Here is a 25818-nt window from a genome sequence, read left to right as displayed (position 1 = left end):
CTATATAATTTTAATGAATTTCTATCAAATAGGAGTTATTGGAAAATTTCCAACTAGCTCAAATGACCACCAGTCCCAACCCATCCCGTCAAATGGTAATTTTGACAAGTTGCCGGTCGACTTGTTCTCTCCCATCCCGCAACTCGTTTTGATTCGCCAGGTTCTATGATACCCTTATGTGAATTGAGTCCATTAATCATTGCATTTATTTAGTTATTTTTTAGTTATTTTGGAGGATCGTCTTCACAATATTATAACTAAAACCTTTCTGTTTGAAGAACTCAAGAACAGAAACATTGGACATGGTCAAACCTAGAGAGTGATTCTATTTTTTTTTTCGAGATTGAAACATTAAACCAATTGAAGAAATGTTTAAACAAAGAGCTAAACAAGCATAAAATAAAATTTTAGGAGAGGGCAGATATTCGAACAGAAATTTATTATTTTCAGGTCATATAAAATTATAAATATAATTTAGAATGTGGTTTGGTGCTTCAGAATAACACCTCATTTCACTTGTACAAAATATGTTAATAAAAACACCCTGGTGAGGCTCATGTTTTGCTCACAAGGCTCTCTACAATTGCTTGTGGGAAGTTCAAGATGAGACTGCAATGTACAGATACAACAAGTTTTTACCGAAGAATCGCGCGGTCATAGCTTAGATGAAGAGTTCGAAAGTGAATGCTTGACCAACTCCCTTCGTAAGATCTTCCCTGCCGGAGATTTTGGGATCGAGTTGATAAATGCAACACGGCGAATTTTCTTATAAGGAGAAACCTGGAAGACAGCAAGAAACGACCCATTGTTTCATATAGTGAAAGCAAAATAACAGAAGTGTTTGCCAAACCCTTCAGATCCCACAGTTTTAAGTAAAAGGGAGAAAAATAAACAAAATAAGCCAAAGATGTTAAGTCATTGCGGGATTATAATTTAGAAGCATGAAAATGGGATGAAACCTAATGAAAGTGGTCAAAGAACAGTTTTTCTTGGCAAAGCTAACAGCAAAGATCGTCTCTACAGAACCGTTTTAAACAATCATTCTTCATGCACACGAGAATACACGAGAGACACTTCTCATTAAAAGACATTTTTTTCCATACCTGGGTTGCAATGAAATCCATTATTTGAGCGGCAGAGATGGTGCTGTCAGGTTTTCTCACAATATATGCCATTGGAATCTGACCAGCTTCTTCATCTGGATAGCTGCACGATCTCAAACATAAAAGAAAGGGTCAAAACACGAATGGTAGCCCGTAGAGATGATCAACCAACAACTTTGAGATGTAACATAACTAAAAAGATCAGCTATAATAACACAAGAGCATCATATGTTAAAATGGTACGAGTGAAACACAAATAAATTTGACAAAAAAAAAATAGATTTTCATACTTATTTTTTATTCTCTTCTGTTGGAGAATTGAAGAATGAAGAAATACTTTTTGTTTAATGGGAAGAGTTGAGGGAAAGTAAAGTTTATTTTTTACGTTCAAAATCGATTTCACTTCAGACTCGGGCAACTCTGAAATATTTCGCTTTTTTTATTAGCGATACCTTGTTGCAAACTTGAGGCAGATTTTGATAAATTGCTCAATAACTGCCATATACTTTAAAAATACCAAGACAAACTAAAGAAATTGAACTCAAAATACAAAATTCATACGGAATCACTGCTGCATCAGCGACATCGGGAATCGATTGAAGCAAATGTTCCAACTCAGCTGGAGGAACCTGTAATAGCTCCCATTATTTGTCAGATAACATTATTCAGACAAATTTAATCTGTCAAAGATTTCTTAAAACACGAATAGCACCTGATATGCCTTGTATTTAATCAGTTCTTTTAACCTATCAACAATAAAGAGAAACCCATCGGAGTCAAAATAGCACAGGTCTCCAGTCTTTAGCCAGCCTTCGGAATCCAAGGTGGCAGCGGTAGCTTCTTGATTACCCACGTAACCTATCAAGAAGATCCTGCTGTCAAACTAGGTGATATGAAAGACCAAGTATCAAGTCTTATCAATTTATCACCTTTCATGATTGCCGGACCCCGTAACCATAACTCTCCTTGTTTTCCAGGAGGTAAGGCCTCTCCAGAATCAGGATCGACTATCTTGGCTTCCAAGTTCTCAGCCAAACGGCCTGCAGATCCATAACGTTTCGCCTCCTCAGGCCCTATGGTTCGTGTTGCAGCTCCTGCAGTCTCAGTCATGCCATAGCCCTAAAATTAACAGTGTCATCTTATCTCTAGAATTGCAGTTCTATCCCATAATTTCCCTCAGTCGATGATAAAAGAAATCCAGCTCCAATTGATAATAATCATTTCTATAATTCATATTCAACCAACTGAATAGAATTCAATACACATATTTCTACCGTGAACATCAATCAGTAACCTACAAGTTGATGCTTTTTTTAAAATATTCTAAGATATGATCTCCTTCGATATCGACTGATAAGATTTATTCAACAACAAATGAGGCCTATAACCAATAACCAATAACCCATTTCCAATCTCAAATCAGAATTATAATTGTCAGAAGCATAATCTGTGCTAAGGCACATGAGTACTGTAGAGCCTAGGCGCAAGACGAGGCATGCCTTGCTAAAGTTAGGCATGGGGCAATATGGTAAAAAGATTAAATCACAAAAAACCAAATATATACTTTACAATCTATTGGCCATTGATAAGAAAAATGCTAATTAGTCTATTAAAAAAAATAATTTACTATCATCCTGCTTTTCACTTTGGCTTACTGTCAAAATTTAAAGCGCATTTGTGAAATGTCTTGAGCCTGTTATACGCACGAGGGTTAAGGGTCTCACGGTCAAGTCAACTTTTTAGCAAAAGCTTGAGCCTTGGCTCGTGTCGAAGCGCAAAAGGATGAGCCTCGCTGGACCTCAAGGATAGAGGCATGTCTACAAGCAACTATGACAAGAATCACCTAGATGAGGGATTTTTGGGCATTTCAAATTGGATAAATCAATTCATCAACCATAGTCTTCAGCCAATTTTTAGGACTAAAAGTTTTAGCACATACGCAACAAATGTGAGCACGATGATATTGTTTTCGCTAATCAGATTGAGGCGTCCTTGGATCAGTCAAAATCCCAAATTTCAAGAACCATAACAGCATTCGTTTACAAGTCCAAGTTGAAGACAAGAAACAAAGCATCCTTAAATCAAGTATTATTTTAAACACAACTTGCAACTAACTCCAGCTCTTATCCTAAAATATGTTTTTTTACAACAAATTTAAAATTCACCTATAATACATCTTTTACTAAAGAAATCAGAAAGCGTTCAATTATAGCTGCTTGGACACATAAAATAATGAAAAAAAAAAGCCAATCTTGACTATATCACTGAAACAGGATGACGCATTGTGGCATTAAACTATCAACTTTCAATGAAAAATAAAGAAATGTTTGGATAAATTCCACGGATAGAAAAAGCAAATGTACTTTAACAACTAATTAATATCATAAAATGACAATTACTTTAGCATCATTGCGTGTGGGCTTGTGCCATATCAATACTGTTACTGTTGTACCTGGACAATCTCCACGTGAGGGAATTTAGCCTTGAACTCCTCGGAAACCTCCTTCCCCAGCGGAGCTCCGCCGGAGCCCACTGTCTGCAAGGAGCTTAAGTCATACTTCGCCACCAAATCCGACTTCACCATAGCCACCACCAGCGGCGGCGCCACCGGGATATACGTCACCTTGTACTTTTCCACAGCTTCTAACATTTTCAAGAAATCGAATTTCTCCATCAGAACGAGGCTCTCCCCCATCGACGCCGCCCTTATAAGCATGAAAAACCCAAACACGTGAAACAACGGCAATGTGAATAACGAGACTGGGTGAACATAAACACCATTTTCTTCCTCTTTGGATTTCTCTTTATAGTATAAATTGTCATAATAAAATCCGGCGATCACTGCCATCAAGTTACGGTGAGTTAAAACGACGCCTTTCACTTTACCCGTCGTGCCGGAAGAGTAGAGAACCGCCGCGTGGTCCCATTGATTCACGACGACGTCGTTTGCCCTGCCGGAAGATTTCGCCTCAAGCATGGAGAGAAATTTCTGGGAATCGAGGAGGATCAAGGGCAGATTCGGCGGAAGCTTCTGGGCGGTGGCGGAGGTGGCGAAGAAGATGGCGGGTTTACTGAGTTCGATTTGGTGAACTAGCTCCGATGGAGAAGATAGCGGACTGGAAGGCGAAACGGTGATTCCCAAGGAGAGGAGGGAGAAGTAGAGGACCGGAACGTGGAAGGACGGCGGCGATAGGATGAAAGCAACGTCGTTCTTGGAGAGAGAAGGGTAAAGGGATTTCAGGAAGGACGAGAGGGAACTGACTTGGCGGAGGAAGGCGGCGTAGGTGAGGCGGCGGCCGGTGGCGGCGTCTATGAGGAAGTGGGTGGTGGAGAGGGCGCCGGAGGTGGGAGTGGTGGGGGAATGGAGGAGGGAGAGGGTGTAATCGACGATGGAGAGGGGTTGCGAGAGCGGCGGCAGAGGTACGGCGGGGCGGAGGCTGCGGTAAATGTTGGTTCGGGGGCAGTAGCCATTGTCGTGGTTGTGGGAGAGTGGCTGAGTTTCCGCCATGAAAATGAGCTTGGGAGAGTGAAAAGTGAGCTTAATGAAGCCATTAAATAGTTGATTTATTTTATTTTATTTTTTTGTTTTGTTTTAAGGTAAATAGTTGATTTATTAGTCATTTAATTCCCATAAAAATTTAGTGCAAAATTTATTATCATACTCCAAACTCCAAACTCCAAATACGGGTTTTCCTTCTTTCCAATGAATAAAATAATAATAGTTTTTTTTTTTTTACATTAAAGAATAAAATAAGATATAATTGAAGATAAATCCCAATATCAATATACATACGTATAGAAAATAATAAACAAAATATCTGAATTGGGCAGTGTTGATTTAGAATTAAATTTAGTTTTATAAAATCAAATCGACAAATATCTAATCAGCTGAATCATGAAGATATATTATTTTTTAATTTATGATATATATAGATTCGTCTCGATTTATATACGTATATCAGTTAGACGATCTCACATAACAACTATTTTTTATACTTTGTACAATATTTTAAGAACTGATTGTGCGCACAATTGAATTTTATCTTATCAATGAAAAGGTCGATGCAGATCAATGGACCGGATTAATTTTGCATGTCAAATCAATTGATCTGCAAAGATATTCGAACCGTTGATGCACCACCCGGGCACTACTCGGATGGGGTAGCATCAACCAATTCCGTATAAACATGCAAGGAAAACTTTAATATAAATTTTAAAACTAATATGTATAAATATATAATCGGTGCAATATGCCATCGAGAATGATTCATTAAAAGGAATTACCGTGTAAATTATAAGAAAATGCAATATTTTTTTATTATTTAGTTATGTTTGAATTGATGAAATTCAAATACATTTATATGTATTTTTGTTGTGTAGAAAAGTTCGATCGTAAACTTCAAATTCACTTTTACCAATGTTTATATATTATTTTATGTTAATTAAGATGTATTTTTAAGTTCATTTAATAATAATATCATTTGAATTTTTTTTTTTCACTTTGTATTACTAATATATAAATAAGTAAAATTTAAATTTAAGATTTGATCTATTATTGCATGATTTAATAGAAAACAATAAACTATAATTAGAATCATATATTTCAAATCCATCAATCCAAATGGAGTAAATTTTACTTTGAGAAATGTTAAAATAACAAAAAAAAATATGAGAGTTAATTGATTACTACTAAGAACTATTTGGTTCATTAATTAGACAAACCTTTTAGCATGGGTAGTTTTTGAAATAGTTTATTAAATATACCCAACATATTTAAAATTAGAGGCTATATTTATAATTTTATAATAATAGACATAGCTAGCTAGAGATGAAATTAGTTTTTACGGCACTTTTCTGTTATGATATAGTAAAAAATGATGTGCCATTTTATTATTTTATTCAGTATATTTTTTAAAAATAAATGAAACTTTCAATGCTCTAGTAGTAGTTTACATGGGGAAGAAGATAAGTATGCCGTGTTTTTTAAAAGCCGCTAATGGCATAATACTGTTGACTAAAATCACCATAATTTAATTTTATCAATTAGTCCAATAAATTAATTAACTACTGAACGATATATTTCCTTTCGGCATAACCCAATTCCTTGTCCTAAATTAATAAATTTGATATTTCTGGTGTGAGTTGGGTACAAATAAATGCTTTGTATACCCATTTATGGACTCTGTTTATTAGTTAAATGTACCCAAATTCTTAACCTAAATTTGAAATTTAGGTGTGAGTTGGGTATAAATAATTGTCTCTGTATACCCATTTATGAACTATTTTTATTAGTTAAGTGTACAAATATGACAGTCTGATGAATTTTTGAATCACTCTCCCGATAAATGTCATTTTTTTATTAGGTAAAGGTATGAGAATATTGAAAAATATACCATTTTTATCGTGTTCATATTATTATCTATATTTATTCATAAAATAGAGTCCATACTATTTATACCCTAATATTTTTTGTTAACAGAACTCATCTTCATGTACACAATTTATTCAATAAAAAAGGTGGAATGTGTGAATAACTTCAAAAAAAACTTCAAAATTATTTGTGGAATATTGAATTGCAATAGTAACATACAAGTTCCTTTGCATTATTATTTGTGTAAGGAATTACTTTTGCTTGATTGAATATTCAATAAGGGCCCGAATATTAATTTTGATACGATCTTTGACGTTGACTAAAGCCTAAAGGACAGCTCCTTCCACCCCGTCAGTCCATCAATTATCACTTGTCGGTAATTTACTATCTTCTTTTTAAATTAAATTTTATTATACAAATTCGAAATTAAAATTTTTAAACCGAACATAAACTCATTTCTTAAAAGAAAAAAAACTCATTTCCAGTCCATTTACCTTGAATGTTTTTTCATCAAAACCCTATCTAATATTATTATTATCATAGTCCATTTATCTCATTAAAAAGTATTATTATATTAAATTACCGATTTGGTCGTGGAATGAAACTACTAAAGATGTGAGAATAAGGATTAATAGCTATATTTTTATTTTAATTATTGTTAAACTCGAACCATATAGTATTAAAGTGATGTTTGGAAAAGTTTTTAGGAAGCACTTCTCGATTCCACTTCTCAACTTCTTAGATTCTCTTTCAAATACTACCTAAATCTCATTCGACACGATTTGGTGAGAGGTGAATTTCTTTTCCACGTTTCTCATTCATATCAACAATATATATAACAGACATGTGATGAGCAAGAAACACACCAGAAACCAAATTCCTAAGGTTTATTATTCAATGTTTCACCTTTTTTGAGTTCATGCCAGAGAGGAGACATAAAGCCCATAAATGAAGTAACACATGGGCACTAAAGATGATGCAGTAGCAATGAAATACATTAAGACGTCCTCAATGGTTTCGAGAAAATTATTCTGTAACTCTCTATAAGAAGTTTCAAAAGCTACACCAATCCGCGTCTCAACTCGCCAAAAAATAAATGGTCTCGGATCGATTGGTCATCAAATAATAAATCAGAGTACAGTGAATGTAAAGCCGGAGGTCTTATTGTTTTAGTGGACAAAAATGGCTACCTTAGTATCAGGAGAGTACCTTCTTTACCTCTGCAGTGACCTCTTGTGGAGCTTTTTCAGCGGGGAGATTTGCAACGACGCCCTTCTTGTTATAGTAGTCGATAACCTATGCATTTGAATATCAAGAGCAGTTCAGAATGTGAGGCAAAAGTAGCTAGTTAAGGATCCTCAAATTTTAAAACAATCGATATCATCTGACTTGAAGAAAAATCCTAGCTTGACTGATAAAAAGGAGATCGTGCCCAACAACCATGCATTGAGGTGGTTGAATAAGAATAAGCCTCTGCCACGTACTAGCAGGCTCTTTAAACGGATGAAGCAGTTCAGCCTAGACGTTCATCTTGTATATAATTTTTTTAATAATTATAATTATGTACTAATTGAAATTGTTTTCTCCTACAAACCTGAGGCCTGAGGCTTTGCAAATGCCAAACGACCTCGAAATGGATAAAATGTGCAATCACCAGTTAGAATCAAATCATAACCCAATTTCCTCTCTAGCCCAAAGCTGAGCTCCCAAGCTCGTTCTTTTTAAAATCATATGTTAACAGATACAACTGCAATCTATAGGCGATGTGCCCCATTATACTGGCCACAACCTTCAATACATCTGTGCTACTTGTACTGCTATTAACTTTTTTTTTGCCAATCCGCAGGAAATTGACCAGATGCTTAAGCTTCTCTATCCAATCACTTCGTTCTTTCAAAAACATTTTTTAGCGTATAACACACAAATGCCAAAGCATGGACCCAAAATAAGGTATAAAAACATTCAGCATTGAAACACTTCACATCTGCATGTCTACAACATGAGATAAAAGCTTCAAAGGATTGACATTGAAAGAATGAAACAGAAAAAAGGAAAATCAAATGAAATCATACCGGTTCAGTCTGCTTATGGAAAGCCTCAAGTCTCGACTTTAGCACAGCTGCAGTATCGTCCTTACGTTGAATTAAAGGCTCTCCAGTTACCTTCACAAATAATCAAGAATCACCTCTAGGCCTTATCGAGAAGTTCATAGCTATTGCTAAAATTATTGACGGCTACCCTAAAGAAAGTTAGCATTGATAGACATAGGATCAGTTGTTACATCATCGACACCAGGAACTTTAGGAGGTGCAAATTTCGTGTGGTAGGAGCGACCACTAGAAGGATGGATCCAACGGCCAGTAATCCTCTCCTCCAAGACAGCATCATCAATTGCAAAGTTAAGAACTTTGTCAATCTTAGTTCCATGTTTCTCGAGCATCTCATCCAGCTGGATATAAGGAACAATAACTCATTCACATCTGTTGGAAACTGAGCAAGAAACATCATTCCAAGAAAAATAGCAGACCTTTTGTGCTTGGACAACTGTCCTTGGAAATCCATCAAGAATAAAACCTTTATGGCAGGAAGGCTTCTTCAATGCATCATCGATAATCCCCACAACCAAATCATCAGAAACAAGTTCCCCCTGAGAAATCACAAACAAACATAAACTTTTGTTAAAGGTGTTAAGAGTAATAAAGCAAGGAATGTACCTTCTCCATGGCTTCCTTGGCTTTAACTCCAAGGGGAGTCTTGGCAGCCACAGCAGCTCTCAGCATATCACCAGTAGCCAGATGGCATAAGCAGAATTCATCCTTAATCACTGGTGACTGAGTACCTTTTCCAGATCCTGGTGGACCTGCAAAGTTCATGTGAAAGGTACAAGGCATTAGAATACTCATAAAAAAAAACTTTATCAAGCCTTACAGTTCTTGAAGATGGGGAAGATGGGGTTGAAGTAGGGTTGCAAATGAACCAAGCCGAGTCGAGGTCGAGTAACATCATACTCAAACTCAACTACAAAAAATAAATTGTTAAGCTCAATTAATAAGACAAGTGACTCAAGCTGGACAAAATTTCCCAAAAATCAACTTAGCTTGCAAGCTTTCTCACACATCACTCGAGCTTGCGCTTGACGGCATATCATGATAATACCTCTTAACTTTTACAAATTTAGTAGTAAAAAATTGAAATTATCAATATTTAAAGAAATACAGTAATTTAAATGATATTTGAATGATTAAAAAAAAAGAGTTACTGAGCTTGGGTATTCACTACTCAATGACAATTCGAAAGTTGAAAGATGTGATACCATGACGGCATGACGTCTGAACAAAATAACGGAGGGATATTAAAGGTCTTTCATCCTCAACAATTGGACACATTCAAGTTCCATGACAACAAATTTTCAATCAATTTCAAGAAATCCAAAATGTTAAAAGATTACATTTAATTAGTTATGTCTAGGCCCACTTATTTTAATTAAGTAGAGCAGCACATTTACGTTAGAATGGGCCAAAAAAGCTTGTTTACATTTATTAATTTTCCTACTATTTTCTAGACACGTTTCAAGGGATTTTATCTTCAACCTGGTTTGTATTCTTAGCTAAGGGTTTTCATGCATGTATCATATGCAAACAATTATTTTATAGAATATCATTCATATTATCAACAAACACTCTTGAGTTTCTCCAATTTGAGAGTTTTCTCCTGTGTCCTTATTGAAAAAAGCAAACTTATCAAGGTTTGTGCTTAGCCCACACTAATCATTTTGATTTTCAAAGGAGTGACGTCCAATAAAAAAACCTTGGAGAAATTCGATTTCCAATTATTATAATTCTTGGGTCTATTTCCCAAATAAAACCAAGATATCTTTCGGAATCATTGTTTGATAACGTAATGTTTGAGTAAAATTGCAGACATCCTAAGGAAAATGTTTCGATATTTTATGCAGGAACCTTTCAACATATTTCTGGAGTACTCATCATTAAAATTTGAGTTTGAGATCGAGCATTGGCCAAGCTAATCATGAGATCACGCACCACTAGGTTGACGAGTTCTAAAACTTCTCGTAGTTTGATGATATATCGGTTTATTGGTGTATTCATTGCCAACAACAAGAGATTCTAAAACCTTAAAATGATGCAGCAGAATACTTGAATGCACCAAGTGTACTGAATGCACATATAAACTGAAACTCCAAATTAAACTCCAAATTATGAGCAAATCCTGGAGAGAAATTAACTCCCACAGATCTGAGCTTCTGGATATTTCATCGAGAAGTCACCTGCTACTCTAAAAAACCAGAAGAAGAAAAACTAAACTAAAAGTACTGGGATTCCCCACAGATCTACTCAGGTAATCCACATTCATCAATTATTCCGAGCAACCAAACCTCATAAATTAAATGCTTTTGTTAACTGGTTAATGTGCTTCATTGGGTCTTGAAACAATTGTCACGTCTACTAAATCGAACACATTTGCCAAGAAAACGTATCATGCACTCAAACACACATGCATATACTGTTGTTGACCAACACAATTTCACGAGATAAACACATTTCAGAGCATTATACATGTGTTGAAACTAAATCTAAGTTAAATTGTCAATACAAAATTAGAACTTTGGCGCGTCCATCGATCACATAAATCAGATTTAACTGAAATAATGAAAAACAGCTCGAAAACCTAAAACCCATTAAATGAAAGAGGGAAACAAACTTCACCAAAAAAAGAACGCACCGACGAGGATGAGGCGTTTATCGGGCTTGGAGGAGCACTTCATACGGCGGAGAAGCTCCGTCATGAGATCCACCGACGGTACATCTTCCAGATTGGCCATTTTTCTTCTCTCCTCCCTCGTTGCGGATGATGGTGGGTGAGAAAATACGCAAGAGGAACTTCTGGATGACTGAATGTATTCTTTGCTTGTGTTCTCCGACTTTCGGAGGTTTTGATGTTGTCTTTAATCAGACGATTTTGCCCCTACTGTATCATCAAGGTGATTATTTGATTTTCATAATAAATAATATTTTTGGGAAATATAATAATTAATTTTATTTATAATATAATAATATATAATAATACATTTTTTCCCTATTTATAATTACCTTATATATTAAAACTAAAACCATGTGTTCAATTTCAAACTTCTCTTTAATTCGACACGAGTTTATTATAGTTGGTCTCGAACTCGATATCTTATCTCAAATTTGAGATGATGGTCATCATTGACAACAAACTTCAATTTTGAAAAAATTTTGTTTTATGTTTCTCTGAAAAAAAATGTTCAAACTCAAAGTTTATATCTAGTGCATTCGATCTATGTTTATGCACCGAATCAGCTAGTATGGAATATTAATATAGGCATTAGAAATAATAAATATCATGGTGACAAAAAAAAATAATAATAATCACCTAATGGTGCTAGATTATTCATTGATTTCAAAACTTGCGTAGAAAACAAAAATAATTTCGGTCGTTAGTTTGAAATGCAAAGTTATGATATGGATTTTTTGTGAAGAAACTATGAATATATATTTTCTTCTATATAGTTTTACTTTTACTATAATTAAATCAATTTAGTCCTTGTTTAGCTATATATAATTTGCAAATATTTCAGTATTGTAAATATTTCAAGAGCATTCTTCCCCGTAAATTTGTGAGTTCAATCATGTCTATAAATATTTATAATGTTCAATTATGAACAATTGAAATCTACGGCTCATACATCCTTGTAATGATAAAGATTTTATTTACTTGTATTTTTCCCCCAATTTTAACGCTGTCGAAATATAATTAAATCAACATTTAATATCACAAATTTTTAGGAATATCAGAAGATCTTCAACTTTGAGTATCCTAAAAAATAAAAAAATAATAATAATAAAAAAATAAAAAAATTAATAATAATAATAATAATAATAATAATAATAATAATAATAATAATAATAATAATAATAATAAGGAGGAGGATGATGATGATGATGATCATAATAATAATAATAATAATAATAATAATAAGAAGATGATGATGATGATGATGATGATCAACTTTGACCAAATATTGATGACTTTTGACCCACTTTTAATCTTCCACATAACATGCAAAATAAAATCTTCAATTAAATTGAATCCTGTGTACGAAATTAATAGTAATAGTAATAATAAATATAATTAGACATGAAAAAGGAAATATGTTTCTATTTTCAAAATATTCTTAATCTACGGCTTCAGCAATACAAATGGGCAAAATTTTGGGGTTGATTTTGAGGTGTCCTATGCTGGAAATTCCTCTGTGGCTAACAGGAGTAAAGCCATGTAAAATAACACAAAAAGATCAGAAAGGATACAAGAAAAACAAATACATCCCAAAATACACCACCCTACTATGTATAAGAAAGGATTCTTTCCGGAGATCTATATGTGATTTCTTCAACGCTTCTGCTTCCCTTAGAAGATCACCATAGCATTTGGGAACATATGTACGAATTCGAGTCATTTGTCTCATTGCAAATGGTGGTAGCCAAATTAGGAACTAGAAGCTAATTGTGTTTTGCTTGTCTGAAGGGGCTGTACACTGCCACAAGGAACAATATGTTGGAATATTAGTGGCATCAATACCAAGTGACGCGAGGTTCCGTCCATACTCCTGAGCATCAAAGAAAGTGCACAACGAGTTAGTAGAAGCACAACCAATTCAATAATCAGGGATGCTGGAAAGTTCATTTGAGGTGAGAGATGCCACCTGAATATCAAGAAATAACTGCATACATATCTTGTCTGTATCAGATACATTATGATCTGAGACATCTGAACTTGCCCCAGCTCGTCTTTGTGCACCTAAACGTATTTTTTGCAGCGAGGACTCTGTTTTTCGGGCCTGTCACGAGTTTAATCGGGCAATGTTATTTAGACGAAAGCATATCCAATCCTCCACTAAAATTAAACTAAGGTAGGAAAGTTTCTACTCAGTGAAAGCCCCATCATATGTAAGCCAGCTACCCAACAAGAATGTGTCCAATGATGTTGTGTTGAACCTCGGCAGGGTTATTCAGGATAACTTTAACAAACCTAGTCATTTTTAGCAACATAAAGAAAATGCTTGACGTGTGCACGTGTAACAAAGAAGTATCTTCAATTATAGTTCTTCTCATCTCTTTCCCCAATACTACTCAACTACCTTCAAATAGACATTAAATTTATACTTTATTTTGTCTGCAAAATAGGAGATCCAATTAGTGTTATATCACGTGCTGACTTTTAAAAGAAGTAATATCTTGTTCATTGGGATCACGAAACACATCCGTTCCTCAGACCCACAATTGTGATACTGGCACGAGTATCTAGATAGTATTTATTTCAAAAAATGATGACAAAAACTAGTCGTGGAAAAATGAGGACTGCAGAACACCAAATAATCAGCATACCATATTGATGAGCTCAGCAGCCAATTCATAATATCGACGAGTGATCTCATTTGCAGCTCCGTGTAAAAGTTCCTTACGAACATCGCTGGTTAGATATGTAGCAGCTCGCTCTCCATCCAGAAAAGCCTGCAAAAGATAGGAAAGTCATAATAGAAGGTTTAAGGTTTTCCGTCAGAAGCATAAAAAATTGACGCAACAGGCCAGCAGGAGACAGGAGTGCAAGAGATAAAGGTTGAGAGAGCATCAGTTATGCTTGGGGATCAATTCCTCATTCATCCATATTATTAACAGAAGTTCCATGTCTTTTTTTTAATATTAGCAATTAAAAAAATCTGAAATCAAAATTTTCTATTATATAAGATTCTGGAGTTTTTAAAAAACAGCCGTACCTTTAGAGGGCGCAATACACCAGATACGTAAGGTGAATGTCTAACAGGTAGAGGCTTGTTGGTCATCCTATATGTGGCAGTTATTCCCTTCAATTGTCGCAAGTCCTACGCAATTTGTTCTAAAACTTGTCAGAGTAATTCCTATCCTACTTAAGTTTATAGCCATATAACCTATACGCTATAAGCACAGATAACATAACAAAATCAATAAGAAAATAAAATTTGTGCAGCCGGCTCACCTCCACAGACTTCTCAACTAGAGTTTCTACAATCAAATTTATTACGAGAGGCTGAAGAACTCTGAGAGAATTTCCACCATGTAAAATACTCTGCTTCACAAGGTCAAGTAATTCAGCAGGACACGACTTGAGAAGTTCAAGAACATGCCCTAGATAGTCACCACAAACTTCCTCCACCAAGTATTTTAAATCATGAATTATCTGTAAAAAATATCAAAGAAATTGAAATAATAATCTTTTGCATACTATAAGACATTCATCAATTTAACACTAGCAGTTGTATAGGTGCTATCATGAACTGTCAACAAGAAAAGGGAACCTAGGGGAAAAATATTTTATGATTAAATAACAAAATGGCACCAAGAAGAAATAAATACGTCAGTTTTCTACAAGGCTACCTAATTAGTAGTTGTTAACCACCCTGCAAGGTTAGAACCAAATTCATATTTATGTAAATGCATGCCATGTGACATATCAAAATAAAGTGGCCACTGGACTTGCAGGATTCAGTGCTTAGTAAGTTCTCTATTTTTTCTTTATCATGCTATCCCACGGGGATTCGGGGATATATTTACAAGGCTTGGCATCCAACAATCTTCTTAACTAGGAATAAAGGACAAATGATCACATTTTTACAAATGTAAAATGTACGGAATTTGCAGTATTGATTTTCACTGATTGGAAGAATATATGAGAACATAGTCTTGGGTCTTCCCATGGTGGTACGCGGAGGCTTAAATGATAGTGAACTCTTCAATAAGAAAAATTCAGCCAAACACCACTAAAAATGGTCTTCATAACTATCCAATATCTAATAATTTTGACTTTCTAGGTCTAAAAGGTCATAAAATATGTTTTTAAAACCCTATGTTGTCTGAGTGAGAAATAGGTTCAAAGAAAAAACTAATTTTTTGCACGGAAGAATTGAATTGTAACAATGAGATACATACATAGAGGAGATCATCTGGGGCTGCAGAAACAGCCCATTCAGATCCAGTGTTAGGGCTCGTGTTCCTGCCTCTGCGAGCATTTAGTCCAGCGGACAACCAGCTCGAGTATCTACATCCATAACAATGTTGAATTTTCCAAATGTCGAGTTAATTTCAGATATAATTGTAAACATGAAAGTTCTAGTCCTACTAAATAAAAGCGCACAGACCTTGAAAGAAGTTGCAAAAATAAACGTAAAAATTTGTCTGAACAAGAAAGAACAAGAACATCATCCGCCCAGCACGACCTCAAGCACTCCATAAGAGAAATACTCTGCTTCAATAACAATTTTTGAGAATTTTGCTGGTTTGAGGTAGATTTCTGAGAGGGCACAAGTGAAGTAATCATAAGTTCAGAATCCAAAGCACCAGCTATTTCCTGAAACCTGAGAAAATGAATCAGATACTCCATATTGAGTTGCATTTTCCTTTTGACATTATTCCTCACCTTCTGTAGAAACAGAAGTCCCTAGACCAATCGGAAAAAGGAAATATATAAATTTGTTTCATACCTCAATGAGAAATAAACCCCGGTGTTCCATTGCTTCATAAACTCTATGTAGACTGCCTCTGCCCGAAGTTTAACAACTGCAGACCTAGTGGGACAGTAACCTTGCACAACAACAAAAAGCATGATGAATTACCAACAACAACATAATGTAGCATATTAAAGTACATAATTTATAAAGTGCTTCTCAAATACCTTCTAGATAAGCCAAAAAATCTAGGCTTGACTTGTAATTTTGGAGAAACTGTGTAGGCCTTCCTGGAGAGAAAGCCCCTGGTTTTCCTGTTTGGATGGCAGATAAAACCTCTTTGAGAATGGAATTTGCCAGAAAGCTAAATACATGTAGACCTGAATTTTCTGCATATGTTCAAACAAATAAACGATCAGCCCGACTCCTGAGGGAGAAGAAAATTTCAATGTCGCGCCGACAGAAATAAATAGCTCATAAGAAAAAATGGTAGAGTTCAATGTACACAAACAGTAGGGAAAATCCTATGCAAACACATAAGAAAAAAATTTAGATGGAAAGCATTTAGCCAGAATAAAATCTAGTGACTCAAAGCTACTCATTATGAGGACATGACGACGTGATGCTAGCACACCCTGAACCAAGAAATCTAGAACTTGAACATAAATGGCTCTTTTCAGCCATAGAGTTTCTGGACAATAGCATTGGAAGATGGTTTCTTTTTAGCGGACGAAGCATACCTGTAAATGATATATCTAATAAAAATTTGCAATCATCTCTAATGTACTGCTTGATCCTTCCATAGTTTTGTTCAAGCTCATCTGTAGTTGACACGCCAGCTGCTTGAGATGATCTGTGAGGGATAACTATCTGTATGAATGGAGCAACAACCGTGGAGCGATAAATTTCTTCAGGGCTATTCGTATTATCAATAGCAGCATATGCACGTAAACAATTGTACACTGCATTTGCATCCTTGTTCTCAAGTCCATCTACAAAACAGTGTCCCAAGCTGGTATCCAGTAACAAGCTAGCATTATGTATCCTCTTCTCCATATTCTCAATGAAGGGCATATTCTGTACCGCCATCACATGGAAGGAATCAGGATAAGTAATTTACAAGCCCAGATTGGGTGCTATTAATGGAAATCAAGGCTAAAAATGGTGAAGCATGAAACTTGATGTCTATCATTATCCGTTGCTTTTCAGAAGAAGGAGAATAAGGTGTGGAAGAAACTATTGAAGGAAGGAGCAAGATAGACCTGTGCATGACCAATATAAAACTTCAGACGATTCATTTCACTTGCAATTCTCTCCAGAAGCATGCTTTGTGTCTCCCTGAGGTTCATTCCATTTTCTATTTGTTGAGAGGATATGCCATTGCTTAATTGACCCTTCTCGGCAGAATTCAAAGTTCCACTGAACCAATCAGCAGGAACACTCGGCAGCTCCTTTATCAACTTTTCAACCTGAACAAGTATAATTTGAATTGATCAAACATAAATAACAAAAACTAGGGACAAAACTGTTCAACTGCTTCAATGGCGCATAAACTGTTGGTGAAATTTGGAAAGGACGCATGTAAGTTCTAAACACTTTTCTCTACCACAATCAATCTATGATACAACCAAACAGAAATTAATCACGTAAGTCTGGTCTACCAAAAGGCAATCTCAAACAGATGCTATGGACTGAGCAACTAAAATACAGCTTGAACTGCAGGATACAAACATGTACGTGTTCAACACTACATGCTACTGTTGTTACCAGCATCAACAAGAGTGTTTCACAAGGCATTATCAACGATATTGAAATTATAACGAAAAACAAAGGTCATTTCTCGCAATTGGCTGGGTCAAGGTGTGAACTACGGCTTCAGCCCAGGCATAAAAAAGCAGCAGGCTAAAACAGTTCATCCCTTTGCAAAGATGCACGGTAACAAACTGCAGCAAATCCGGTGCAACAGCATTGATTTAGCATGTAAATTCCAACCCGAAAATATACTTCAGAAAATACCTTAGAAACAACATGAAACGTGTCCAGCAACAACTCCAACACTTCCCTCGCCTCGTTGGCTTGTGCTCTCTGCTTGAGCCGGCTTTGCAGCGCCATCAACGAGCCCTCGACCGATCCCCGGAAAGACAAAATCTTCTCCTTGATCTCGAGCAGCGGAGCCCTCATCCTCACCACTGCAGCGTCCACGTCGACGAGCTTAGTGCTGAGGCTCACAAAATCCGAGTAGTCTCGATTGATGAGCTCGACGAGCTCATGCTTTAGGGCGCCCAAATGCGATCTCAGCTCCGAGCGAAGCGTATCGAAGGGGACAAATGTGCGGAGATCCGAGATGTAGGATTCCGGATCGAATTCTTGGTCGGAGAACTTGGATGGATTCAGCCATAACGGATGCGAATCCTCAATCGGATCACCGAACAAATCCGTCGCGGATTTTGGCAGTGGGGAGTGCAGTAGATCTGTCGCCATTGGAGACCGGTGGTTTCTGCTTCTGTGACGGATTTCACAAGTCTTCAGGTAGACAGAACGAACCGCTCGCGGCAGCTACTTTCTAAAATGCGACTTTTGAGATATGAAATATTTTGACTGTGCAATGCGACTTTTTTCAAACGAATTGTGTTTTTATTTATTATTATTTTTTTTTTTAGAAAACCTTATAAGAAATAATGTTTAGAAATAATATTAATTTAAGTTATGTTTTCTAGTTATTTCTGAGAAAATTATAATGATGTGGAGAATTTGTTGGCGAGAAAAAGATAAAAACGAAATAAAAACTATTAATCCAAATGGGATCATTTAAAATTCATGTAATTAACCACAGTTATTATATTAAATTTAATGAAATTAGATCAATGTGAATAACTGCTGAATGAAAATGGAAGGTTCTCTTTAATTATAGAGATCAATCTGATATTCTAAGTAAATTTAAAATTTCTTGCTTGTATGATCCAATCGAGTCATTCTCCTTTGGACGAAAAGAAATTGCAAATAAAACTCCATCTTCTATGTCATTAATATATAAATTAAATCACTCAAAAAACCACATATTTTAAAAACATTATCGGTAGATGGTTTTGGCCAGCCATTCAATAATAAGACGAAATTTTAACCCAACAAATTCCCAAATATCGAGAGTTTTTAGCGCATTAATAATTAACAACTTTAATTTAATAAAGCACAAATATGTTTTTACAATTTACCCAGCTTACTTTACAAACAACAATAATGTTGAAACTACCACCTGATTTACAGTATTAATAATCATTTGGCCATGTTAAATGGGTTGGCACCACCTGATAACCACATGAACCTGTCCGAGTCCTGTTGAGGCATGCTGTGAGTCGTGGACTCGTCCATACACGGAGGCTGCAGCTGGAGCTCGGACACAAAAAAACGAGGTAGTTGCTCAGTTGTTCAGAACCAAGACCAACCCAGGATGATGGCATTCATTGCCAAGAGAAAGTGGAATAGTTTATCAAATGTTTCTACTCCTTAGAATCATCATCGTTTTGTTTGTGGTCGTCGCGACAGAAGTCACAATAATCATCAAGATTCTGTTTCAGATTTATCGAATAAATAATCCTATTTTCAAGCCATTCCAATCTCCGCTCCAAATTCAAGGTTGCCTGATGCATGATCCTGGTTTCGACTTGGGCAACCTTAGCGCATGACCGAAGTAAGATATAATAATCAGCATGAACAGCATAAATAAACACTTCCTTCTTTTTCCTAGTATAGTGTACATAGCCTTTCCTCTTCACCAAATCCTGCGGAGGAACATAACGAAATTTATGTTCTTCCATGTCCAACTTCAGTCGTCTTATTCGTGCATCTATATTGGAGTCTGTCGTAGGTCGACTAGCATGTCCAGAACTTTTATCATTGCACAATGGATCATCCTGGGTGCCTAATTCTACATGCCCCTGCAGACAAAGGTTCTGAAATTGAAGATAAATGCCTTTTTAAGAATATAAAATGTCAACTAAAAAATTCTGGGGTTATATAGGTCAATTTGGATTTAACAAATCAGTACAACCACCCGAATATATTTTTAAATTAATCTAAGGGGAAAAAATATTCAAGGGGGTGATAATTGGCACAGTGGAGGCGAACAGTAAATCATAACTTTGAAATTTCACCAACTATTCAAATCGAAATATGCTGTGAATTTGTGGATGCAAAGACGGTGATATGAAAATAGCCACAATTGTGCTTGTTACTTTTAACATTCTTAATGACAAGGATTGGTCTATGATATAGAAAATTATATTCCAGAGCCACCAGATAAAGCCAAAGATTGAAAAGTTGAATTATTTTTTAAATTCAAAAAAAGCATAACTCTTGTACGGATGTACCTTGTTATTTTGATAAAGATCCCAGAACTCTTCCAACAACTTTTCTTCTTCCAGATCCTCAAATGATGGTTGTAATCCAGAAAAAACTACATCTTTGCAATACTGGAGGTACGACGACAAGTCACGGCAATATGCTGTCAAAGAAAAGAAGTAGTTCAACAAGCTATATTTCTCATGCACAAAGAAACTAAAAACCATAACATAGAATTTTCATCCAAGAAGAATATGTGAGATATTGTTAAATACAATTACCATATTCATCGTTTAGTTCACTGTATTTTGTTTCAAGAATTCGTAGAAGCTCTATCCCGTTCAATCCAGAATCTGGAATAAGAGATTTGGTAAAATGGGATTCTGAATTGTTCGAAGATGATGGCTCAGCAGCATTATCCGTCATATCACAATCGAACTGAGATTCGACTTCTTTATTTTTTTCATCTTGAGATGTTGTAGTGGGGTTGGACAAACTTGATTCCCACACTCCATATCCATTTATGTCAGAAAGGATCCTTACTGCCACAATGAGAATAGACATGACACAAACGCGAGTTGGAATCCTTAACTCATTAACCGACAGATACAACTCCGTAGGAGTAGACCATTCGTATATGCGACAAGCCAGAGAAAGTATTTCTCCTGGTGGCAGAGATAACTGACGGCAATAACGGGAAGCAAGAGCATGAAAGTTCACTGGAGGCAACTCAAGACCAATTTTCAATGCAATATCAGCTGCCATTGACTCCAACTTCTGTGATGAGACAGCTTGGACGGGCCTGAACATACGACTGACACTGATGGGGCATGCCTTGGAATGTGATCCAATATGCTTTTCAATTTCACAGAAAGCAGAAAAATAAGGAAGCTTTCCTTCCAGGGTCCACGTCAATATGTCAGATGGCGTAATTGCCTCTCTAGCCACATGACAAACAAGGAAAGAGATGGCTAATGAATAAGAGATCGGTATTGTGCTTCGGAGAGATTTATACCATATCATAACCACACGCCTCCCGAGGATATTAACAGGCTCAACACGATATTTATAACTAGGCTGAAATTCTTCTGCTTCCCCTGCATTTTCAATATTAAGAGCACAGAGTGAAAATTTAAAAAAAAAATTACAATTCATGTCGAAAACAATAGAGGAAAGTGTTTCTTTTAGCATGTCGTACTCAACATCACCAGCTGGCTCAGATGTACATATTCATGAATATCTGATCACCACCGCATATCATTAAAATACCATTTAATTTAACAATTAATAAGAAAATTTAATTTAATTGACTTATGTTCCTTGTAGGACACAATGTGGGACAGTTAACAAAGTTTATCCTTTCAATACATACCCAAACTATACAAGATGTACCATTGTACTTCTCTCGAATTGAACCACCTTTCCTCCCAAGAGTGACCATCGACATGCTTGCTTAGTTGTGATCCCAGTACCCATGGTCTAAATATTCTCCACTAAGGGAATGGCCAATTTTTTTTTAAGAAAAATTAAAAGTATAATTTAACCAAAGCTTGTTCATACTGAAGTACAGCCATTTTAACCATCTAAACAATAAAGGATGGGCTATACCTTGTGTCTGAACCTCGGATTCATGAACGACCTGGTCAGCCCATTCATCAGCCATAATCCTAGTGGAAGCCAAAAACCTTAACCACACTGGCCCAACAAGACCAACAATTAATGGGCTTGCTTTAAACTTCTCAACCAAAGTCTGGCATTGCAATTGGATCATCACCTGTAGACCTGTCAAGTATCTCGCCCTAATGGTGGAATAGTAGTCGTCATAGCTAAAATTGTTTTGACACGATCCAATGTTGGTAGGCTCTGTTGGGCCAAATTCATCATCCACATCTTCCTCCATGATATATGGATTATCCAAAAACTGAGACGGCGTGTATTTTACCTGGGAGATAGGCTCAGCAGCAATGACTTTGACTGGACGAGCTCGGCTGTGTGTGGCCGAGTAATGGTTGATAATTTGTTCTTCATCGACTCCTGTATCAACTATATCTTCTGCTTGCGAGTTACAGTAGCCACAATAGAAAAATCCATCATCGGATATCATAAAGCCAACATGGCTGCCACACACTTGGCACGTCTGTCGCAATCTTTCTGCCATTGCATCTATGCGAATATAAAGAAATTGGATGTATGTATGACAGCTTTTTGAACAAGAAGAAGAACAACTTATTTTGTCACATAGTGTAAAGAAACAAGCTTTACAGCAAACAAATGGTCTTTTCCATGGAAAGAACATACAGGGCTGATTACACAAACACAAGAAACAAAGTGAAATCCGGGAAATAAATTAATTAAACTATGAGTCTCACGATCTTTGAAACAACACACAAACTGTGAGGGCCCGTTATCCAAATCAAGAATAATTAACATGCAATTATAATTAGTCAATAAACAACGGAAAAGTGAATTAAAAATTTTCGTTTGGGTCTACAAATATTTCAGCATGACCTTTCCGTAACCAGGACATACTTGGAATATCAAATACTCAAAATAACTCAATATCATCGTCAACAAACATAACATATATACACGAGTGCAGGCCAAACACAATCACAATAGAAACAAACCAAAAATATCATAGAGCTGGCAAGGCTCGATACTACAATAATACAATCTCTAAAACACGCTAAATACAACATACAACTATTCGAGGCATTCCCCGGTAAAAATATAACTCCAGAATATACATAGACTATCAGGAAACTGAAAAAACGACAAAGTACCTAAAACAACTGAGCTCGTTCTCAAGGAGCTCTGGTACTGCCTGATGCTTCTCCTTGAACACCAAAAATCGGACCGCCTGTACCACCTGCCATATCCACACAGAAAAGACAAAGCCCCCTCACGGAGGTAAGAACCTCAGCACGAGACATCAAGAAACCACAACATATGACATAAAAATGCAATGATACCATACATGAATGCAATGCATGGATATGTGCAAGATATCAGGAGGCAAATGCCGATATCAAAATCATACATAATATACACGAGCTGGTCCATGCCTCAGTGAACCGTGTCTAAATATATGGCTTCACTCTCGAAGCGAGCAACTACCTAAGCCGGACCGGTAAAGGTGCCCAAAAATCTTCACGAGACAATATCATCTTATATCATATATAACGGATCTCACCCAAAATATATTGGATCTCAATAACAGAAAGGCTTCATATGATATGTTCAGTGGTATTGTTGTCTAACTAAATCCAACCGTGTGCAAAAGAAATAGTTTATTTTATTTTGCACATTAATTACCATGTGATAATATGAACTGATAATATACGAGTGAACATATAATATAACATAAATAAACAAAGAGCACATAAATCATACATAGGATCATCAGATTTCTCATATCGTGGAAATAACTGATATAACGTACCTTAACCAAGCATATACCAATACCAATAATATAAATTGTCAGGAAATGCATGAAAGTGTCAACTCAGACAAATCACCTGAATATTTATTTAAACAGTCTTATAATCATATAAAAATATAATAAACATTTAAATTTATTCTAAAATGAAAGTGTCAACCCAGACAAATCACCAGAATATTTATTTAAACAGTCTTATAATCATATAAAAATATAATAACCATTTAAATTTATCTAAAATCCAGTTTCAGCTATTTGGACACTTTAAATTCCTAAATCAATTATTTGCACATAATTCAACTCGACAATTCACAATTGTTCCAACTACCTAATCTGAATTTTCGAAAAATACCCAAGATTAGCCTGAAAATTCAGTCGATACTTCGAATCAATCCAACGTTGTACCTACATCAAGAATACAACTCATTATTAATTATTTGAATCGAAATCGAACTAAAAATTGCACAAATCGGACTAAAACTGAATTCATACTCCAACAGTCCCTAAATCTCGAGCTAGGCTGTTGGTTCAAACTCCAATGCCTTAAAAATTCAAGTGCAGATGGCGGCACGATGTTTTGATATCAAAACGATGCTTACTACACGAGGAACAAAACCCCACAATCAATTTCACGTTTCCGGCAACGTACAGTGGCGGAAAACGGCGGCTAAGGGGCGGCGGGTTTCGTCGGGTCGCGCTAAAAACTTGCAAAATGGGTATCAATAGATAGCTCTCGTCAAGGGCTTTCGAACCGTATATTTATTTTCGAGTTTCGGCTACCGGAGGCGGCCGAATACTTGGTGGCTTTGGTGAGAAGGAAAACCGTCATTCATTACTTTGGGAATATTCAAATATAGAAGGCTCGATTTTCTTTATTTTGTACATTTTTTAATTTTTTATATTATTACTTAGTTTTTAGAGTGTTTTTTTTTTTTGTTTCCAAGCACATGAAATAATATATATTAAATGTTAGATAAATTAATATTTTAATTATTTTAAAATGACGAAATAAATTTGAAAGCTTTTTGTTTCCAAGCACATGAAATAATATATATTAAATGTTAGATAAATTAATATTTTAATTATTTTAAAATGACAAAATAAATTTGAAAGCTTAGTTTTTTAGTAATAAACGATATTTTTTAAAAAAATAGTAAATAATAAATTTATTTATCAAATTGTATTTTTTCCACCTATTAAAATGAAGATGTATGAATTATTAAAAAATGATTTTTTTAAAAAAAACTAAATAAAAATATAAAAAATAAATAAGTGAAAAATCAAGAAATTCGAACCTTATATATTAGAACATTTCTCTCTCCTATGGTAAATATTTTTTTAAATGAATGGAGGACAAGGAAGAAAAATGAACAAAAGAAAATCAAACAATAGAAAAATAAAATAATTGGAATATATATATATATATATATATATATATATATGAAAAAAAATTGAAAAAAAAATTAAAAAAAAAAAAGAGCAAAAAGTTGATAGTGGCCTGTGGGAGTAAAACGAAGTTGTTTTACCCTCACAGCATCCCCTGCTTTGTCTCATAGTGGGGGATCCGTTCCCTAGGAAGAGTCGAAGAGAGAGCGAGCGATCGATACCAAGAAATCAATTTTGGGTATTAATCGTGGGCTGGTTATTTATTTTCTGATTGGGCCTTTTCTGTTCGGACATATAATTTTTGACCAAAAATTACATATTAAAATTTGGATTACCCAGGTTATAGTTAGACCTGGCCAAGGGCCGGGTTGGGCCCGGAACCGGCCCGTGGTCAACGGGCCGGTTAGCCAGGTCAACGGGTCCAACCCGAAACGGGACCGGATCGGCCACTAGGCGGTCCGGTCCCGATTTTCCCTTAGGAAAACCGTGGACCCGCCGGGTTGGAACCGTCCAACCCGGCGGGTTGGACACGTGGCGCCCATCGGGGCGCCCAGATGATCTTCTCTCAACGGCCACGATTTCGTGGCCGTTGAGATCAACGACCACGATTTTGTGGCCGAACCTACTTTTTTATCTATAAATACCTCCAACCTCCTTT

General features: G+C 35.8%; 4 protein-coding genes across 8 annotated transcripts; all 4 read right to left on the bottom strand.

Annotated features, from left to right (window-relative positions):
• Positions 1–422: 422 nt before the first annotated feature.
• LOC140863498 (4-coumarate--CoA ligase-like 9) lies at positions 423–4639 on the bottom strand. Its single transcript, XM_073266962.1, has 6 exons — positions 3556–4639; positions 2033–2222; positions 1816–1961; positions 1665–1732; positions 1104–1206; positions 423–780 (listed from the first exon to the last, which is right to left on the bottom strand). Exons 1-6 carry the CDS (start codon positions 4609–4611, stop codon positions 655–657), a joined length of 1689 nt encoding a protein of 562 aa, XP_073123063.1. The 5' UTR covers positions 4612–4639; the 3' UTR covers positions 423–654.
• Positions 4640–7423: 2784 nt separating this feature from the next.
• On the bottom strand, positions 7424–11416 carry LOC140865519 (adenylate kinase 4). Its single transcript, XM_073270186.1, has 6 exons — positions 11218–11416; positions 9189–9334; positions 9002–9121; positions 8756–8923; positions 8547–8636; positions 7424–7770 (listed from the first exon to the last, which is right to left on the bottom strand). Exons 1-6 carry the CDS (start codon positions 11315–11317, stop codon positions 7672–7674), a joined length of 723 nt encoding a protein of 240 aa, XP_073126287.1. The 5' UTR covers positions 11318–11416; the 3' UTR covers positions 7424–7671.
• A 1238-nt stretch (positions 11417–12654) lies between these two features.
• On the bottom strand, positions 12655–18555 carry LOC140863702 (conserved oligomeric Golgi complex subunit 2). Its single transcript, XM_073267305.1, has 12 exons — positions 18014–18555; positions 17260–17466; positions 16738–17074; positions 16225–16386; positions 16034–16133; positions 15692–15907; positions 15483–15591; positions 14533–14733; positions 14294–14398; positions 13905–14030; positions 13223–13357; positions 12655–13126 (listed from the first exon to the last, which is right to left on the bottom strand). The coding sequence occupies exons 1-12, from the start codon at positions 18476–18478 to the stop codon at positions 13013–13015; spliced, it is 2277 nt and encodes a 758-aa protein (XP_073123406.1). The 5' UTR covers positions 18479–18555; the 3' UTR covers positions 12655–13012.
• A 589-nt stretch (positions 18556–19144) lies between these two features.
• Positions 19145–24625, bottom strand: LOC140861468 (TATA box-binding protein-associated factor RNA polymerase I subunit B-like). 5 transcript variants are annotated; one of them, XM_073264490.1, is made up of 8 exons: positions 24267–24625; positions 24103–24179; positions 23778–23853; positions 23119–23204; positions 21944–22498; positions 20617–21432; positions 20365–20498; positions 19145–19932 (listed from the first exon to the last, which is right to left on the bottom strand). In XM_073264490.1, the coding sequence occupies exons 5-8, from the start codon at positions 22491–22493 to the stop codon at positions 19495–19497; spliced, it is 1938 nt and encodes a 645-aa protein (XP_073120591.1). In that variant the 5' UTR covers positions 22494–22498; positions 23119–23204; positions 23778–23853; positions 24103–24179; positions 24267–24625; the 3' UTR covers positions 19145–19494. The 5 variants fall into 5 exon arrangements, with proteins under 5 accessions (XP_073120591.1, XP_073120593.1, XP_073120592.1 ...); XM_073264492.1 differs by having other exon boundaries at positions 24127–24179; XM_073264491.1 differs by lacking the exon at positions 23778–23853.
• Between the last annotated feature and the right edge of the window lie 1193 nt (positions 24626–25818).

Source organism: Henckelia pumila, chromosome 4, assembly GCF_033568475.1.
Source record: "Henckelia pumila isolate YLH828 chromosome 4, ASM3356847v2, whole genome shotgun sequence".
Classification (NCBI taxonomy): Eukaryota; Viridiplantae; Streptophyta; class Magnoliopsida; order Lamiales; family Gesneriaceae; genus Henckelia; species Henckelia pumila.
This window is presented reverse-complemented; position numbering and strand designations above follow the sequence as displayed.

Coding starts and splice junctions, on each gene's coding strand:
- LOC140863498 (XM_073266962.1), bottom strand. CDS start 4,611: ATGGCGGAAACTCAGCCACTCTCCCACAACCACGACAATGGCTACTGC. Junction 1,962..2,032: donor GGGTCCGGCAATCATGAAAG/GTGATAAATTGA, acceptor TCTTCTTGATAG/GTTACGTGGGTAATCAAGAA. Junction 1,207..1,664: donor GCTGATGCAGCAGTGATTCC/GTATGAATTTTG, acceptor GAGATCGTGCAG/CTATCCAGATGAAGAAGCTG.
- LOC140865519 (XM_073270186.1), bottom strand. CDS start 11,317: ATGGCCAATCTGGAAGATGTACCGTCGGTGGATCTCATGACGGAGCTT. Junction 9,335..11,217: donor TAAACGCCTCATCCTCGTCG/GTGCGTTCTTTT, acceptor TGAACTTTGCAG/GTCCACCAGGATCTGGAAAA. Junction 8,924..9,001: donor CAGTTGTCCAAGCACAAAAG/GTCTGCTATTTT, acceptor CCTTATATCCAG/CTGGATGAGATGCTCGAGAA.
- LOC140863702 (XM_073267305.1), bottom strand. CDS start 18,478: ATGGCGACAGATCTACTGCACTCCCCACTGCCAAAATCCGCGACGGAT. Junction 17,075..17,259: donor TTTATATTGGTCATGCACAG/GTCTATCTTGCT, acceptor ATGGCGGTACAG/AATATGCCCTTCATTGAGAA. Junction 16,387..16,737: donor ATTAGATATATCATTTACAG/GTATGCTTCGTC, acceptor GAACATATGCAG/AAAATTCAGGTCTACATGTA.
- LOC140861468 (XM_073264490.1), bottom strand. CDS start 22,493: ATGGCAGAAAGATTGCGACAGACGTGCCAAGTGTGTGGCAGCCATGTT. Junction 21,433..21,943: donor ATCCGAGGTTCAGACACAAG/GTATAGCCCATC, acceptor TTGAAAATGCAG/GGGAAGCAGAAGAATTTCAG. Junction 19,933..20,364: donor ATCTTTATCAAAATAACAAG/GTACATCCGTAC, acceptor CTTTGTCTGCAG/GGGCATGTAGAATTAGGCAC.